This window comes from Triturus cristatus, chromosome 1_2 (assembly GCF_964204655.1).
Source record: "Triturus cristatus chromosome 1_2, aTriCri1.1, whole genome shotgun sequence".
Taxonomy (NCBI): Eukaryota; Metazoa; Chordata; class Amphibia; order Caudata; family Salamandridae; genus Triturus; species Triturus cristatus.
This window is the reverse complement of record NC_140580.1, coordinates 283,461,894-283,479,564: the sequence shown is the minus strand read 5'-3', so window position 1 is coordinate 283,479,564 and position 17,671 is coordinate 283,461,894. Positions and strand designations below refer to the sequence as shown.

The 17,671-nt window shown below is 42.2% G+C and overlaps 1 protein-coding gene across 2 annotated transcripts in view; it reads left to right on the top strand.

The window, feature by feature from the left end:
• WASHC2C (WASH complex subunit 2C) overlaps positions 1-17,671 on the top strand; it is a 664,131-nt gene that overhangs the window by 136,136 nt on the left and 510,324 nt on the right. For both annotated transcript variants that reach the window (XM_085603767.1, XM_085603764.1), the window contains exons 7-10: positions 4,041-4,085; positions 4,942-5,040; positions 7,046-7,136; positions 16,817-16,891. In XM_085603767.1, the coding sequence (XP_085459893.1) occupies positions 4,041-4,085; positions 4,942-5,040; positions 7,046-7,136; positions 16,817-16,891 (310 nt within the window). The remainder of the gene's footprint in view (positions 1-4,040; positions 4,086-4,941; positions 5,041-7,045; positions 7,137-16,816; positions 16,892-17,671) is intronic.

The following is a 17,671-nucleotide window of genomic DNA, read 5'->3' as shown; positions in this document are numbered from 1 at the left end:
CATTATTTATAACTGATGTACGCACTTTTAAATTACTATTTTTCCTCTTTAGCACTGTGTGGTCTTTATTAGAATTAGTAAATTACACCACCTTTAGCCTTGAAGATTTTATCAATGACTAAGGAAGGAAATTCAAGGGCCTTGTGCCTCTTTCATATGCATTTATTGTTATAGATGGAGCAACATTATGGTCTATTAAACCTTGTACAAGAGCGATTTTGTACAATGCTTATCCTTAACTGAATTATATCATGGGCTCTCCAATGTGGTGATCAAAGAAATTGAGGTACAATGTATAAATGTAATTGCCTGGGGTCAGACTGTTTAGTAGAGCTGGGAAACCGAGATTGAAACCAGCTTTCCTCATTGCACATTGTACACAGTGGTATTGCATTCTTTCTCACTTCTGTCTTGATGACCATTTTATAAGTGACCCAAGTCAATTGTCTTAGGTCTCCTATATATTTTTTTATTGTTATTGATAGTAATGTTGGTGTCTATGAAGCCATATAAAAGAGAGGTTCCTACACAGTGCTTATCTCAAACTGAATTATTTCAAGGTGCTGTCAGATTTGATGATTATGGCAAAGGAGGCATGGTCCCACAGTTTGGTTAAGCTGGGTTTGAAACCAGAATCTTTGCCCCAGGCCCCACAAATGTTTGACAGGCCTATGGGTGTGCATATTTACCTTCCGCACCACCAGTCTCCAAGGAGTGTCATTGTTTGAATGTTTGAATGTAGGAGGTAAGTAAATCTCGGTTTTCATAGTTCTCTGTTCCCATAGTTCTCTGTTCCAGATAGCATCAGAGCCTCCAGAGCAAGTCAAGACTCTTGCACTAGACAAACATGTTGCTGTTGTGACCACTGTACTAAAGCCTAAATACGAGGTACTGTTTTGGCTGTACACCTGTTCCTCCACTTCTGACCTGCTTCTGCTGCCTGTTAATGGAACTTCTAACAGTACAACACAAAAGTGGTTCTATTGGAATTTCTTAATCAGTACTTTTTTAATTCCTAAGGGGTTATACAATGCTTCTTCATAATCAGTGAATGCAAAAAGTTAAAAGAAACACACAAGGATAAGAAAAAACAAAGTATATATTCATGCTGAGGCTATTTCATATTATGTTGCCGTCTCCCTCATGTCTTTCTTTTCCTTCCTCCGCTCACTCACTCCTCTAGTAACCCCCCCCCAACCCTTGTGACCTGTTGTGACCCTTTTTTATTTATATTTTGCAGTTTTACACCAAAATCTGTTATGTTGGATTGGTAAATTTAAAACAAAAGGAAAGTCACATCTGTATCATTCTCTAGGTACTCTGATGCATTTTGACACATGTGAGTGCAGGCCTTGAATACCTTTAGTGGTAATTTCTTTATTCTGGTACTAGATATGGGGGACGTCCTTCCCTGAGTGTATCTATACCCAAGCAATAATGGCCAAAGCAGCAGACGTATCCGTGGCATGTGTTCTCTGCATAGTCTGTCCAACAGCCACTTGTTCTTCTTTATAAAACTTCTGGAACATTATGAATTGGCCATCAAATCTGCATCCAGTGCCCGTGCGGTAAGCTGTACTTAAAAATAATGTTGGCTTTATCTGGTACTGCCTCCCCTACTAGCTGTTTTGCAATTTGCAATGTTTTACAATTCTCCCATTGATCTGAAGGAAGGGGTGTTAATTCTAGGATTAACCACAGTGTACACACCATAGTGACTCTTGAAATCTTAGTCCTAAATCCATGGTGCTTCAGGCATCTGACCTACCAGCTCTCGGACTGAGCTACCAGTAAGCAGATTGGCACTTTTTTAGCTTTAGAGTGTTTGTTGGCACATGAATGTCCTTTGCATGTTTTGCGAGCGTGCACCCCCATGTTGATTTATCAAACTGCAAGTGTCTACAGCATGTTGTCATTTTTGTGTATATGCTGGGACTCCGTATCAGTAAATCATACTGAGGATCCAGAGCAGGGCTTTGAAGTCTGGAAGGGCACACAAAGCTTACCTCATTGGACACAGGACTACTGTCCTCATGCCAAATGACATAAGCTTGGCAGTTATGTGAGTGTATATTGAAATCATAAAGGCTTAGAGCTGTCGGGGATGAAGGCTGCACTCTTCTTTATGCTGGTGTAATGTCTGCTCTCCTTGGAGATTCTCCTCATCAGCCCCATGCTTCTGAACCATCACCTGAAGGCAGATACTGTCTACTCTGGAGAGAAGGGACACACAAAGTAAGTGTGCTGCCTCAAACTGCTTCCAGTCCAGAGCATGGGGATTTGACAGTCCTCATCTGGAAAAGTAGTAGAAGAGTAAGAATGAACCAGAATAATATGGGTGAAGTTCTCATTGTTGTTCGAGAAACCTTTGAGATCCAGGTCTCGTTTCTTTGTCAGCCAGTTTTCCAGAGGTGAAGGGACATCACCTTAAGAAGTGTTAGCTACTTGCTCGAGGAGAGCTGTGGGTCTGCTTTGGGACATACTCTGCTTGGCCTGCTTATAGTGGGGTGCAAAGGGCATCCCTGAAGCAGGAAGTATGCCCAGAGCAGAATACTATCTACAGTGCTGCCCAGAAAAAGCAGACTACACTTTACACAAGCTCTCTTAACTTGCATCTATGTTGTCAGCACAGAGCTGAGGAAGTGCCCCGCTGCCATAGTAAATGCTCCCAGTTGCCCAAATGACCCTCCAGTATTCTCTGCAATCTACCTGGATTGGGAGTTATCGAAGTGCTGGCTGGGATGGGATCACCAATGGGACATAGCAGGACTCGATTCTAAGTGAATCAGCCTGCATCCCAAAGAAGCACTGCATCAAGAAGAAAGCATGGCCTCATTCCCACAGTCAAGCCAAGACCTATTTTGCACCTATAGTGAATGGACCCTAAAAGAAATCAGCAGCCATTGCCCATGGTGAAATCTGCAACCCGCGCTAGCACTGGAAGCACCATTCCCCCAATGTGTCCTTAACTCCCAGCGTTGTGTGACACAGACTCTGTAGAACAGGATCCTAGAATCTACAGTGGTGCCCCCATGGGCTCCTGTGAGCATGCCATCAGATCCATGGGCTGTCTCTTCTCCCTCATTATGGTGATGGGATTTTCTTTGGGCCTAAACCTTACTGTAAACTAAAACCACTTCTCCAGTGCGACCATGTCACCTGCAACCTTTCTGACTGCATCTAGGAAGAGGCGGGGTCTGACGTGCCGAACAACCATAGCAGGGACCTCGAGACTGAAGTCCCCCACTGCAACGCGAAGGAAAATCTTCAAGCAGTGACATGCTAGAGAGACCCTGTGGTATTCCAGAGACCTTGTTTTGATTCTAAAACTATTAGATAAAAGGGTCCATGCACAGGAGATTACCCCACAGGTCATAGACACAGTAATCTGTCCCTTCCTGTGAGCCTGCATCTGTGAATTCCCTCTACATATTGCTATATATATTTCTATCCTATAGGACCCTAGATATACTGTATGTTCCTTACACCTATTCTTTTTGCATCATATTGCATATTTAGTTCATTAGAGTCCTTATAAAAACATTGGGTTGGGCATTTTTATTTTTTAAAAGCTATTGTTTTGATTGGAGTGTTCTGAATCTCTGACCCCACACCACCTACTTCTGAAGCCATTTGCTGCTTGCCTGCTATCATGAGAGACAATTGCTCAAGGAGTGTACTTGATGCTCAATGGTAAAATGATTCAGCCCACAAGGTTGAGGCCCAATAACTCTGTGTGCCCTGGGACCACTGAACAGGTTCTGACAGCTACTTGTTTACTTTTTATTCTTTATCATTGAGATACCAGATTTCAGCCGCAAAACTGAGTCCAACAACTTATTTGTATACTTTTTAGATATATAGTTATGTTCCACTACTTCAGCTATTCATTTTTGGAAAAGTTTTGTTATGCCTAAGGGGTATATTCGTGTATGCACTTGACACCTTTATGGAAATCTCAAGACCTAATTTTATTCGATAAGCGTCATGCCTCAATTGTTCTTTTAGCAATTTGTTTAACAAATTGTTATATTTTATAGGAATCAGATGAAGATTCTGAAACCAGGTCTGAGGAGCAAAGGCTGGTAAGCATTCTATACAGGATATGTTGTTAGAATTCTTGATGTTGTAATGTAATGTTTTAATCTCTTCAGCTATATGGGCAATGGTCTGACAGAGTGAAGTTGCACATTTTGATTATCATACTCACAGCTCACAAAACATGGCACTGTTCATAACAATTCTTCCCCAGTTATCCAGTATGTAAAACTAAGCCTCTTGGTCTCAAGTCATAACCTTGATTATTGGAGATACAATATGCTCTTCTCTCTTCCACTCTATTAACAGTAAATCAAAGATACTTTGCTCCGTCCTTTTTGATTATGACCACCAATCTTCCACACACGTATTCCCTTGTTCCTTCTCCCTGGCTTTTGCCTTCCCTCACCATCCTAAGAATGGCCTCTGGCTACAGTTCCCAAAACTTGATGGAAAACGTTTTAAAACAAAAATCTGAACCATGGCTCTTTTAAGCTCAAGCGTTAGTGTTGTGGAAAGGTTGAAAGATAGAACTATCTTCCAGGAAAGAAGAGTAAGCACAGGAGGGCAGTCCATTGTTACCTACATGCCCCAAGATGAGTACAGTTTAGACAAGACATTTTGAAGAAATATGAAAGATAATGGAGGAGATATTAGGTGTGTCAATTACATGAAACATGTTAAATGTCTTTCAACTTGTAATACAGTGTTTTATTGTGTGTACACATTTTAGAATTTTCAAGTGTTATGTCGCACACATATCAATATGGACGTGCCCTGTGTTGTCTCTCTCCCTGCTCTCAATCTCCCTAGGGGATGTTCTAGTTAAATTGAGCCTTTATGCAATTTGTCATGTATAAATTAATTTCTCATTTTTTTGCCTATATCTTATGATCTTATTAGCATACTGCATTGAGTGATGAAGATGATGATGACGGTTCTAACCTCTTTGATTCTGAAAAAGAAGAAGAGGAAGATAATGTTGAAGACCATGCAAAATCAGTAAGATTATTCATACTACATTTGACCATGCAACTGCCTTTGTTAAACAAAATGGTCTCCTTAAATTTTGTTACAGTTCATTTATGATAGAGAATTGCTTTGAGTTCACATCACACGAGGACAGCCATTTCTGTGATAACATAGCAAATTGAAAATGTAACATGAGTTTATATTTATAATTTTTCAGAAAACATATAGCATTTGTTCATAGCAAAATATCTTGCAGTTGTTAAATCACTTCAACTTGGAAAAAAAGTAATTATGTGACCAAGATATGAGAATTACTGTTTTGTTATTTTCCTCTTGATATTTCCGGCTTTGGCCATAAATCCTTCCCAAACTATGTTTCATGTTTTCTTTTCTGTGTGGTTTCTAAAACTTCTTCACATTTATAGGATATGAGGCATTTTAGTTCAATCACTGTTTGCCCTAAACTAAAAAGATTGCTCCTCTTGTTGCATCATAATTTGTGAAGCAATCAGTTCATAACCTGCATTCTGTTTATGCTATAATGTTCCCTCCTTAAACACAAAGTCTTGAGTGAAGACTACTCTTGACCTGAAGACCACTGCTCTAATTTATGGGAGGGAGTGTCTGATAGAACATCCTCTCATTCAGGTTAGGAACACAGTCTGCCAAATCTATCGTTATTCTAGAATATAGATCAAAATTGTCCCTGATTTAGTTGTAGCATCTGCAGGTCCACTCCGATCAAATCTCTAATTACAATGCTGTCCCCTATACAGCAAAACGTTGTGTCTACAAGCCAAGAACAGAACACTGATTTCTATCCAAGACTTTCTAAGGAGAGTCCCGGGATGCATTACAGAGACAAAAATACCACTGGTCACACCTGTTCTTCAGACACATGTATCATCCCACACATAGTTGTAGTGGCCTTTATGATACATGGTGTATCTAATGTTGAACAGTCTTATAGGACCGCTAATACCTTCTACAAATGCATCCTTTTGTAGTACTTGATATAGTATTCATTCATAGTTTTCTTTTGCCTCTAAATTGCCACCACTATACCTTCCATGGTGTGCACAGCTCTTCCTATACATAAATATAATTTTAAAGATGTAACATATTTTGTCGTAGAATAATTCTGATCGGACCCTAATGTAATAAATGAGGGCCTGATTTAGAGTTTGCCAGATGAGTTACTCCATCACTAACATGACAATATCTTGTTCGCTTTATTTAAAGTGTGTTATTTCCTGTGTCACTTGAAATAAGGTGACATGATATCTATCACATTTGTGACAAACCAACCCATCCTTAAAACTCTAAATCAAGCCCTTTAGTTATTTCCCGAGACCGGCAGAACCTTAGCCAAATTCTTCATAGATGTATTATTTAGAGATGTCGGCCTACTGGTTCACAGTTTAAAGAATCTTTCTCTGGCTTAAGTATTACAATGACTATTGCCTCTGTAAGAAAAAAATACATCAGGTTGACCGTGAATACTTTGTAAACGTTTTCAATAGATGATGGACTAGAATGTGAAAGTTGTTTTGTGAAGATCTTCACAAGTACTTGGAAACCTAATGACTTCCCTTTGGTCCCTTGTCATGAGACAATTGGCAACACCGATAGCGATGTGCAAGCTTATTGTAGTTTTACTAAATTGTTGTACACTTTACACAAAACTGCCGGCCTTCTAAACCTGAATATCTGAGAGTCCCTTTTTAGCTGAATAAGACATGTAAAATGTCATATTAGAATATTATCTTTGTAGAAAGTTTTTAATCAGTTTATTGGTCATTTTATTTATCCAACTCCTTATGACTATTTATAATGTAGGTAGTCGATGAAGAACTTTGATTGATTGGGTACCCCGAATGAGATGTTAGAATATTTAAAGGCAAAATTGATTGCCATTGCAAAAAATCTATGTCAGTAGATTTATTTGAATTATGCTGTCTCAAACCTGCATGTTTTACAATGTTGTTATCTTTAGCAACGTTTTTTACGTTTTTTTTTTTTTTTTTTTTTTAAGGAAAAGAGACCGAGACCAACTTCTTTTGCAGATGAATTAGCAGCACGGATCAAAGGGGATATCCCAAACAAACCAAATGAAGATTCAGAATGTAAGTCACATCCAAATGTATTACCTCTTTCTGTTGTCAGTGATGCCTGTGTAGCATGCTTAATCGTTTAGTGAAAATGTGTTGACTACAGCATGAACATGTGATCAAATGTTAAGTTGTTCTGCTGTTCCCATGATAATTCTTTGTTACATCTTTTATTAATCACTGTCCTAAATGTTATCCAATGCAGTAAATAAATGATTCGTGTACAATACAAGATTACAGCTTTTTGACCAATTGATGGCTGTTTTTGACAAATTCATAGTAATCCTAATCTACTTTAGTGAAGCTACCCAACTTGTTAAGGGGATTTGCCTTGAGCACAGCATCACTACTTTCTTGTGAGAAAAATCTACTTTGAAGACTTAGCTCAGGGTATTGCAGAAGGACACGTCTTCATACAAATGTGGTCAGTAAAGTTGAAGACAATTTTGTTTTGCTGAAATTGATAGGAATGTTTTAGGCCCTACTCTATGTTGCCAATATGATACAATGAGAAATGGTCGCGCATAAAGAACGTAACTAAATTAATTTATTTTAACATGCTCTTTTTTGTCCCCACTTTATTTGTTTTTTAATAAAATACAGGCACTAGACACTTATGCATTAATTTATCAGTTCCCTTACTATTATTTAATTCACCTTCCATTCCTTGCACCTCCTAACCAGCCAGTCATGTCTGTTTTTTCATAGACAATGGTGTTGTAATGAGATCTCGGAAATATTTCTGTTACGTTAAAATATCAATTTGGGAATACAGTTTCATAAATGTAATGGTGTAGAAGGCATTCACCCATTTTTATATAACCACTAATATAGTGCTTTTTGCCCTAAATTATTTTTTAAGGATTAAACTTTCTGTCTCATTCCTGATGTTTTGAACTTTTTTTTTATAATTTCAGCATGAACCTAGGTGCTTTTAAAATGTACCTTTATACGATGAACTGTTAACTGTAGGAAGCTGGCTCTTTATATAGCATGCCAAAAAGAGGTATACAATGGAAAGAGTCCAGGTATTCTCTTATGAGAGGACATGGGCTTGCTCTAGCAATCCGAAAGTGCTCTTTTTAGGGGGTAGCGTGGTGGAGCAGTCTTAGGTTTATCAGAAAGGAGTGTTAGACATTTGATGCATACACACAGATAATAAATGATGCACACGACTCAATAAGGAGATCCACACCAATTTATAAAAATGACACATATCTTTATATAAATGTAGGCACCATGATCATCAAAATTAGGTTAGTACGTTTCGAGTTTTGAATTTGTACAGTTTTTAAAAATGAACACTTAGTACAATTTCTGAAGCGGTTATGTTACCTTATGGAGGAAAGACATACATTGCATACAGGTACTTTACCATATATAGTATTATACACCACAGTGACCTGCGGGGCCAATCTTCTGGATTTGAGGTACGTTTGGGGCAGGGTCCAAGGCAGCACCAACAGGTCACCTCGGGCGGCTTTGCAGCGGCTCGGTGCAGAGGTGCTTTTCATCCTCCGGTACCTAATTTTAGTCAATGGGGACCGGTCAAGTCGGAAAGAGGCTGCAGGTTTAGACTGGGAGGCCAGTCGGTTTGAAACAACAGGGGAGCTCAGGCCTGACTATGCTCGGAGACATGGGGACACCTTCAGTCCACTTCCACTCAGGCCAGGGGCGACAGGTGCAGATGTGTCTTGAGGCACCATGTTTTTCACAGCCAAGTCACTCACTATCAGCGGAGGCTGCATAAAGAGGCTGCAGGCGGCATAGAGGAGTTCCCTCCTGGCAATACCAAGGTGGGCTTCTTCTCTGGAGGACCACATGGGCACCAGTAGCCCACTTCAACCCAGGCGTGGAGTGACGTGTGCAGTGGTGCGGGCCGGTGTCGGGTTCATGTGGCCCGTGGTCCTCGCAGTTCTTTCTTTGGTACCTGCAGGTTGAAGAGGAGCATCCCTGTTACTCCACGGGAGTTCCTGAGTCTTGGCTGAAGTGCTGGCGGTCCTACCAGGCTTTTGGAGACAAAGCAGCTTACAGGAAGAGTCAACTTTGGCACAATCATCAGGAACAACGAAGAGTCCAGCAGGGTTGGTGCCAAGTCAGTTGCTCCTTCCGCAGTTCTTGCTTTTCACGGCTCTTCAGTCTTTCTTCTTTTAAGTCAGAAGGATCTGCTTTCCTGGTGCCAGCGTCTCTATTTATTTACTAGACTTAGAGGTGTGCAGGGTAGTAGCCAATGTGCTACTTACCCCTGGGGTCACTACGCCCACTCTATGACCAATTGCTGTAGCAAGTGCGCATAAGCCTGTCCCAGAGTTCCTAAGCTTGCCGTCACAAAGATAACCGACTTCAGATTTTAGTATTCACTCCAGGTAGCCCACCTTAGGCGTGGAACTAGCCTGAAGGTGAACATGCCTCTCTGGCTACTAATTTTCCTGCCTGTCCAGGCACCAAATGGGCCCTGGACAGGGTGGTTGGCATCTGCTCCTGTGAGGGAAGCCAGATTTGCATACCAAAGGCGGTGGGCTCTTTGAAGCTCCCTGCCTTGGAATGCTAATTTGCAGGTCATCCTGTGGGAAGTGGTGTAAACACCCTCTGCCAGAGAAGACTTAGTTCCAGACTTCCTGAGAACAAAGGCCTTCACCCCTGGGAGTCAGAGACTCGTCTGTGTTGGCAGGCTTGCTAATACCAGTAAGTCAGCACTCTAGTAGTTAATAGGTTTTCAGAGGGCACCTATAAGGTGCCTTCTGGGTGCATGTATTAATTAATCCATCACTGGAATCAGTGTGGGTTTATTAATACGAGATATTTGATACTAAACATCTTGAGTTTCAGTGAAGCCTTCATGTAGCTGGGGAGCTAATTTTCACCAGTATCCAGCACATGTACCTAACAAGCATTGGCATAGCCAATAGGTCTCGCCTTTGGGACCTTATACGTTTTTAGCCAGTTGATGTTATTGCACCAAGGATATTGTGCTGCATAACTAAATACGTATAAGGTCCCAAAAGCGAGACCCATTGGCTATGCCAATGCTTATTTCTTCTTTTGCCCATGCTTCTTTCATGCCCTCTCCCCGCTCGCCATTTATTAATTTTCACAATGCTAAGCAGTTACCAAGTTCTTCTACACAGCTTGATTCATTATCTGCACTTCACACACACATACACACATATACATATATACACACACCCACACAAACAAATACACACACACTTTACATTTTAATATATTGTTCTAACATGGCCGTCTGTCATTTTTGAAAAATACATTACAAATGACTGCTTATGCTACGATGCATGCAAGCATTACTAACAACGAATATAAGCACACCTGTCATATCAAATGCACTGACATCAGCAGACATCTTATGAGTTTTCTATAACAGAAAACCTATTCCGAAACTTCTAGCCACACATGCATGTTGATGGATGTGCACACAGGCAATTGGAAAAAAACTACTGGCAAAAAAAACCCAATAGCTCGGCCTTTTAGAGTTAAGACCAATCGCCTTTGCCATTACTTGTTAAATATTGGTATCCGTGTACTGCAGCACCAAGAATCAGGGATCATTCCTGTGTTCAATATCGAATTATAAGACAAAAGCAAACCTTCTAGCCAGATATCAATCTCCAGTACTGCTGCGGGTACTGCATTTGTTCTGGAAGCCCTTGAAAACTTCATCCCTGATATTTTTTTAATTATTTCCCCCGAAAGCTTCCACTTTCAATAGCATCAACTGGTTTTGGGGATACCTTTTCCAGGCTTGTTCTGCCTGAACAGTCTGGCTATATGTAGTTGACATCAGAAGGCACGTGTGGTGAAGGCAGGGTTTTGGCATCGATTTACCAGTACCAGCAAGTGCACGACTGACAGTAAAATAACCACAAAACAAGGACTAGCGACTTAAAGAACAAGTATATGCTGAAAAAGAAAGTACCTGAAAAGTTGAAGCCGGTCGAATGCCTGAGCGAGTCACTGCAGTCATCAAGGCTCTGTTTGGTGTGCGGCGAAAGTGAAAGCAGCGCGAATTAATGCGAGACGCGGCAGGGTAGGGGGGGAGGAGCGTTCAGAGAGCAAGCAAGAGGAAAGACAGATGGCGCCTGATCGGGCGCTGAAAGCTGGCGGTTGCGCGCGTGCACGCTTGCGTGAACGCAAGCGCTAGGCCAGCCAAAGCGTGGGGTAGCACTTTGAAAACCCACCTACTAAATGTCTCGCAGTGCGGCGCATGCGCTGGCTCAGGCGAGACCTAAAAAATGACTTTCCTGGGCACTTTTACTGGCAGCAATTGAACTGACCAGAACAGGGGCATATCTGCTCATGCAGATATGTCCACACATGCGGTATGGTGCACCCTGCCTTAGGGTTGTAAGGCCTGTTGTAGGGGCATGGCACACAGGGGTGCGTGCCATATTGTATTTTCACTTTTGTCTGCACCGAGACACCAGCCTACAATGGCAGTCTGCCTGTGCTTGGTGACTGGTCTCTTAGGATGGTACACTTTATGTTACAGACCTTAGGGACCCTCTTTAGTAACCCATGCCCTAGGTACCATGGGTACCCTTTACTAGGGACTCACAGGGGGTGCTATAGGTATTGCCAATTGGGGTACAATTGTACAGTTTTAGGGAATGAGATCTGGCACTGGGGACCTGGTTACCAGGAACTCAGTGCACTTCTGGTGACAATTGCATCAAATACCAGGCAAAAAGTGGGTGGTGACCATGTCAGAAAGGGCACTTTCCTACATTAACATCATTATACTGGGAATTGCTGAACAATGAAGGAAACTCCTTAGTTCCATGTAATAGAAGGGTTAGGTGAGCTTTTCTATAGGCTTGCACGTTGTTTGTGAGCAGCTTTAGATGACTTCCTGCAGGTTACTGATCACCTGCATTATCACATTCTGCTGTGCCAGGCGTTGCTGGTTTTAGGTCTTATTCTACATAATATATAGGAACATAATCTGTTCACTAACGGGTAATGTCATTATTACAGTTTTCTACCTTGTCCCTGCATCGTGATGTATACACACACCCCAGTGACAGACATGCTGCTGCCTACCTTAAAGTTTATTATTTGCTCTTCAGGAGTGCTGCAAAATAACCTCCTCTATGCATAATTAAGCTGAGTCATCTACCAAAGCAGCCCAATAGACTGTGATGGAAGCCAGCTGTAAGGACTGAGGTGGGAAGAACTGGAGTAATGAGATTGCTGGGCATTAACTCCTCCCCAGCTTCTTCATCCTAGAGCTTGCATCTTGTAGATTGATTCAAGCACATGGACCAACATTGCTCACAGACCAAGACATCAAATCCAGACAGAAAAGAGAAAGGCCAACCTCAATTGGCCCCACCAGTTTGTGGTACTAGAGCAAAAGCAAACCGACAGGCACAGGAAGCCCAAAAATCAAGTAATAACTTGAGTTTTCAGATGAGCTAGCAGCCAATAGAGTGGGTGATGGCAGAAACCGACCCTCATGAGGCAAAAGGAGAATTGAGGAAGCTACAATAAGCCCTCAGCCAAGGAATCTCTTATACATAGCCACAAATGTGGAGAAAGAAAAAAAGAAGTGGCTACAAGGCAGCAGCACAAAGCCCTAGGAAAAAGCCATCAGGAAAGAAGGGACACTTCCATCACAGCAAAAATTAGAGGTTAAAGGTCACTACCAACATCTACTCCACAAGTGTGTGGGTCTAGGAGGATCCAGGACTGGACAGCAAATGAGAAGGACAGGGGGCAGTTTAAAACATAAGACTAGGGCCCACACTACAACCCGGATCCTAGGCACATTATGTAGTGTAGGAGGAGGGTCACAATCAAGTTACACACCCATAACAGGGGATTGTGGGAAGTGAGCACAGCAGTCTAAGTCAGATGCCGAAGGCTAACTAAAATGGAAACCAAGAAACCGGTTACCCATAAAGGAGCAGCCTAATCACAGAAAAAGGGGAAGACAGCACTCTGGATCAGGCACATCAGGTGTTTGGACAGGAATTAACTCTGCATGGAGAACAGGCAAGCATCCCTGTCCTGAGTGCCCGACTGCTTGTGAAACGTGTATCTTACTTTTTATTTTGGCCCTTGTATCAGACTAACCTAGTGGGTGCATAGAAGCCTAGCCCTGCCCCTAGTAATGCAAGGTGCAGAACCTGTTCTGTAACCCGGATGCACGCGCAAAGCGTGCCCTCATAATGGATGTGTGAAGGACTACTGCCAGTGCTCCGTGTGAATCGTGGAATCGGTGGTGGCAGTGTACCGAGCTATTGTGGATATGTAGTGTGGCCAGAGTTTGTTCTGCGTGGCGAGGAGAGTGTTCTAGCCCTCTCTTGTAAAGTTCTGTTTTTTTGCAAACCCCAGAGGTTTGCACTAATATTCTGTGTGCATGTTGAATGCATTTATGTGCAGTAACTGTGTAGCACAAGTATGTTAATAAAACTCCACGTGGTATGAGTCTGAGTATTAGGACCAGTGGGATCCATTTTGGATGGTCCTTGGTTTAGCATGGCACATGTTAGAGTGTGATTCAGTTTCCCCAGGCAGTGCAAGTGTATTTACTGCATTCCTGTAGCAGGAGATTGAAACACTGAAGTGAGGGAGTCTGGAGACAGGACTGCCTTTTGAAAATTCAATTGAGGACCATGTTAGTAAAAGGCTGCTGATTCTTCCTGAGCACTGCCATTTGTTAGATGATAGTGGTGAGGGGTGGGACTGTAGTTTCTGTTGTTTAAGTGGAGGAAGTTTCTTGGCAGTTCCTGCCCCTTTGACTATCTGTGATTACTGCTTCAGGAAGGCTAATGATAGTCATATGCAGAGATCTCACCCTTCATTGTGCACGTGTTTTGGATATTCATGCTTAGAGCCAGCCCCGTTGCTGCTTGCTGTGAGAGCCATCATCTTAGTCACAGGCTGTCTGAGGAGTAACATGAAGATTTGAAAAATAGGTATATAAGTGGAATCCAAATCAACATATTTTGTTCCAGTTCTACTTGACCAAGTAAAGGAGTGCTCCACAGACTATTCAAAGAGCTGTTGTGTGACCAGGGCTGGTGTATGCAAAACAGCTAGTCTCCCAGAGGTGAGGAGACATGGCCTGAGGCATGCAGAAGTTTCTAAAGGAGCTGAAGATCTGCCTAGCGCCTAGAAATCTGCTTGATCAAAGAGAGAGAGTGCCTAGTAAGGGGAATGCCTGGCCTGAATGGAGGAGAACCTGCTGAGGAGGAAAAGCCAGCTGTGTTCCCAGCATGCGGATACCCAGAAGTTGCTGACTGACTTTGGGGGCAAAGTTGGAGACATCAAGGCCCTCTCAGTGGACAACATACAGAAATCAATACAGAGGAGTATCCGCTTGCTGTACGGCACCCCTGCTACATCTGAAGGTGATGTCCAACTCCAAATTACTCCATTGGAGAAGCTGTCCTCTCTGTGGAATCCTGATCATGGCCCAGAGGTTGTACTTACAAGATGAGCGCTCCCATGTGATCCCAGCCTGGACATCACGACTGCCGGGGGTGGCATCTAGCAGAGAAGGTGTCCGCCAAGCAGGTCTGCTGTGCTGCTCATCCTGCAGGTTCCAAGTGAAGCTGCTGTGATCCCATGTCAGCTGAGCTGCTGCTGAAACGCACCAACCAGGAGTATGGCTGCCAGTGTAGTACAACCTCAGCAACCTGAGCAGATAGCAGGGCTTCACACATGAAACACTGAACTAGACGTGCAGACCATTTCCACAACGGGAATATTGACTATTTTGACTATACAATCCATGTTTGAGTGTTGAATTGAGCAATGAAATAGCCCACATGAGTAGCAACCTAGTGATTTGCACCTATTCCTAATCTCTGCTTATGCCTACACTTGGGCAGAAGTGCCATAGAAGCTCCTAGAGCAGGGAGAGGGCACCATATAGGGCATACACACTTATAGAGGGATCTCAGCTTGAATGACAACCCTGTAGCTGAGCCCCATTGAATTGTGTGGTATTATGTTTTTCTGTTGTTATTAAGGTAATTTATTTTTAAATAATAGTGGACACCGTAGTCGTGTCTGTTGTTTGACTTTTGAATTCTGAGCTCTTGCTCCCACATACCTCCCTTAGAAGCCCTTGACTGCTCACCCTGTCTACCCTTATAGTCAAATGTTGAAGTAGTGTACTTGTCCCAGGTTGTAGTGTCATAGTAGGAAGTACACCAGTGGAACACGATCTCAACCAACATGACTGGGGCCCATTAGCTCTCTATTCTACTTTTCTGAGAAACCCTTGACTGCTCACCCTCTCTTCTCTCTGAGTAAAGTGCTGAACGACTGTACTTGGCCCAGATTGCAGAGCCTCAATAGGAAGGGCCTCGGGACTAGTTCCAAACGACATCATCCAACAGAGGTGGGGCTCAGTAGCCCTGTCTTCCCTGAACCCCCTCCATCCCCTGCCAACACGGTCACCAGGGAAGAATCTAAATCCCCAAAAAGTCCCCAGGGGAAATCACACTCATACAGGCCAGTCCCAGATGTCCAGAAGAGGATGAACTCGGGTGCTGAAAAACATGCATGCCACCCACTAAGGTGTACCTACCCCCATTTAAGAACAGGTGATGCCATTCAAATGCAGAAACTCCTGAAAACATAGCAGAGACACGCTGAAAAACAAGAAGCGAGGAAACAAATAGCCCAAGCCACGAAATGGTGCCGATTAGGGTCCGCATGAAGCACAAGTTAGAGCATGGGACGAGACTATACTCTAAGATGTGAAAGGGAAGATGAAGTATTGAGCCGAAGCCAAGGGGCAAGCAACAAAGCCGCCTCAATTTCCAAATTCATCGAGGGGTAAATGACCCTACAAGAAAAGGTGCATTAACCGTCAGAAGTATGCTATTTGTGCTCTTGTTGTCATGGAAGAGGCTCACAACACAGGAAACAAGAGGACTGAGCTGCGCCATGGCAGGGGATACTTGCATAGAGATATAGAAAAATGGTCTGGAAACCCCTACCAGCCACCAGGTAAACAAGGCTGGGGAAGGGAACAGGGAGTGTGCACAAGCAGACTGGGATGCCCCAAGTAGACATCACAGACCCAGCACAAACGACACCACTATTTGGGTCTGCTACATGTTGTGATGGGTATTTTAGGTGTATGGGTACATTAGCATCCTCCTGTCCCTTCTCTATACCCGGGATATTGGGAGCATCCCTCTTGTGGTGAGCATATGCGTTGAAATATTGCATTTAAAAATGAGATGGGACATCGAAGCTCCATTGTACTAGATTCCCCCTTTCCAGTGAAATGCTAGAGCCTTTCTTATGTTCAACACTGACCTGAAGTTGGTTGCCCCTCATCTTGAAATATGTGAGTATCCCTGAAGTGTGAAATGTTTCAGCATTGTGCCACCGCAGTAGACACAATGTTAAGTATACAGAGTTTCTTTCATGCTCTCACAGCTCTGCAGTTGCTGGGGTGACCTTTAGACAATGACAGCGTTGTTTTTCTTCCACCCTCCAGCTATTATTTGACTCCAGTTCAAACATGCTACAGAAATACTTGTCCACTTTGTGCAGTGATCAGAGTGTTATTGGTGCAAATAAAAGCTTAAGCTATATGTTAGATACATTTGTTTGTAGTTCTGGAAGATAATAAGAAACTGCAGACATGCCATAATTTTTAAAATGCATATTGAATAATGTGATTATTTATATTTCCTTTTATTTTAAAGCTCCACCATCTGTGGAATCCGTTCCTAAAAAACAAGTGAAAGAAAAAAAAGAATTGAGAAAAGTTCCATCTGATGGTGAGTAAATTTGTGTATGAAATTCCCCTATTATGGCAACTATACAAAACGTGATACTTTCCTAAAATTGCATAATCAATGGGTTGATTTTCACTTACCACATTCATGTAATCAGTATAATGAACAGGAAACTTTTAAGGTGTAATTTTGAAATGAGAATTAATGCAAAGAAAGACACCTGAATTAACAGACTGTATTATGAATACAGTTATTGTATGAATACACTTCATAAAGGTAGCTGCTTCTTGTGCTCCATATATATATATATATATATATATATATATATATATATATATATATATATATATATATATATATATATATATATATATATATATATATATATACACTCCACAAGCGAATGGGAATACCCGCTGTCTCCAGATCAAAGGGCGCGTCGAAGAAATGACCTCCCAGTCACGGTCATCAACAATCCACCAAACTTTCACCACAAAAGTAATCGACGCTGTGTCTGTGCGCAAAAATCAATGTTTAATGCCAGCTGAAAATGCCAGACGCGTTTCGCCTGTCCTGCAGGCTTGTTCACTAGCTAGTGAACAAGCCTGCAGGACAGGCGAAACGCGTCTGGCATTTTCAGCCGGCATTAAACATTGATTTTTGCGCACAGACACGGCCTCGATTACTTTTGTGGTGAAAGTTTGGTGGATATATATATATATATACATATACACACACACACACATATATGATCATTAAAAAAAGGCAGTTGCTGAAACTTATTTGTGTGTACTTTTTAACCCAATAAATGTGGGATAATCC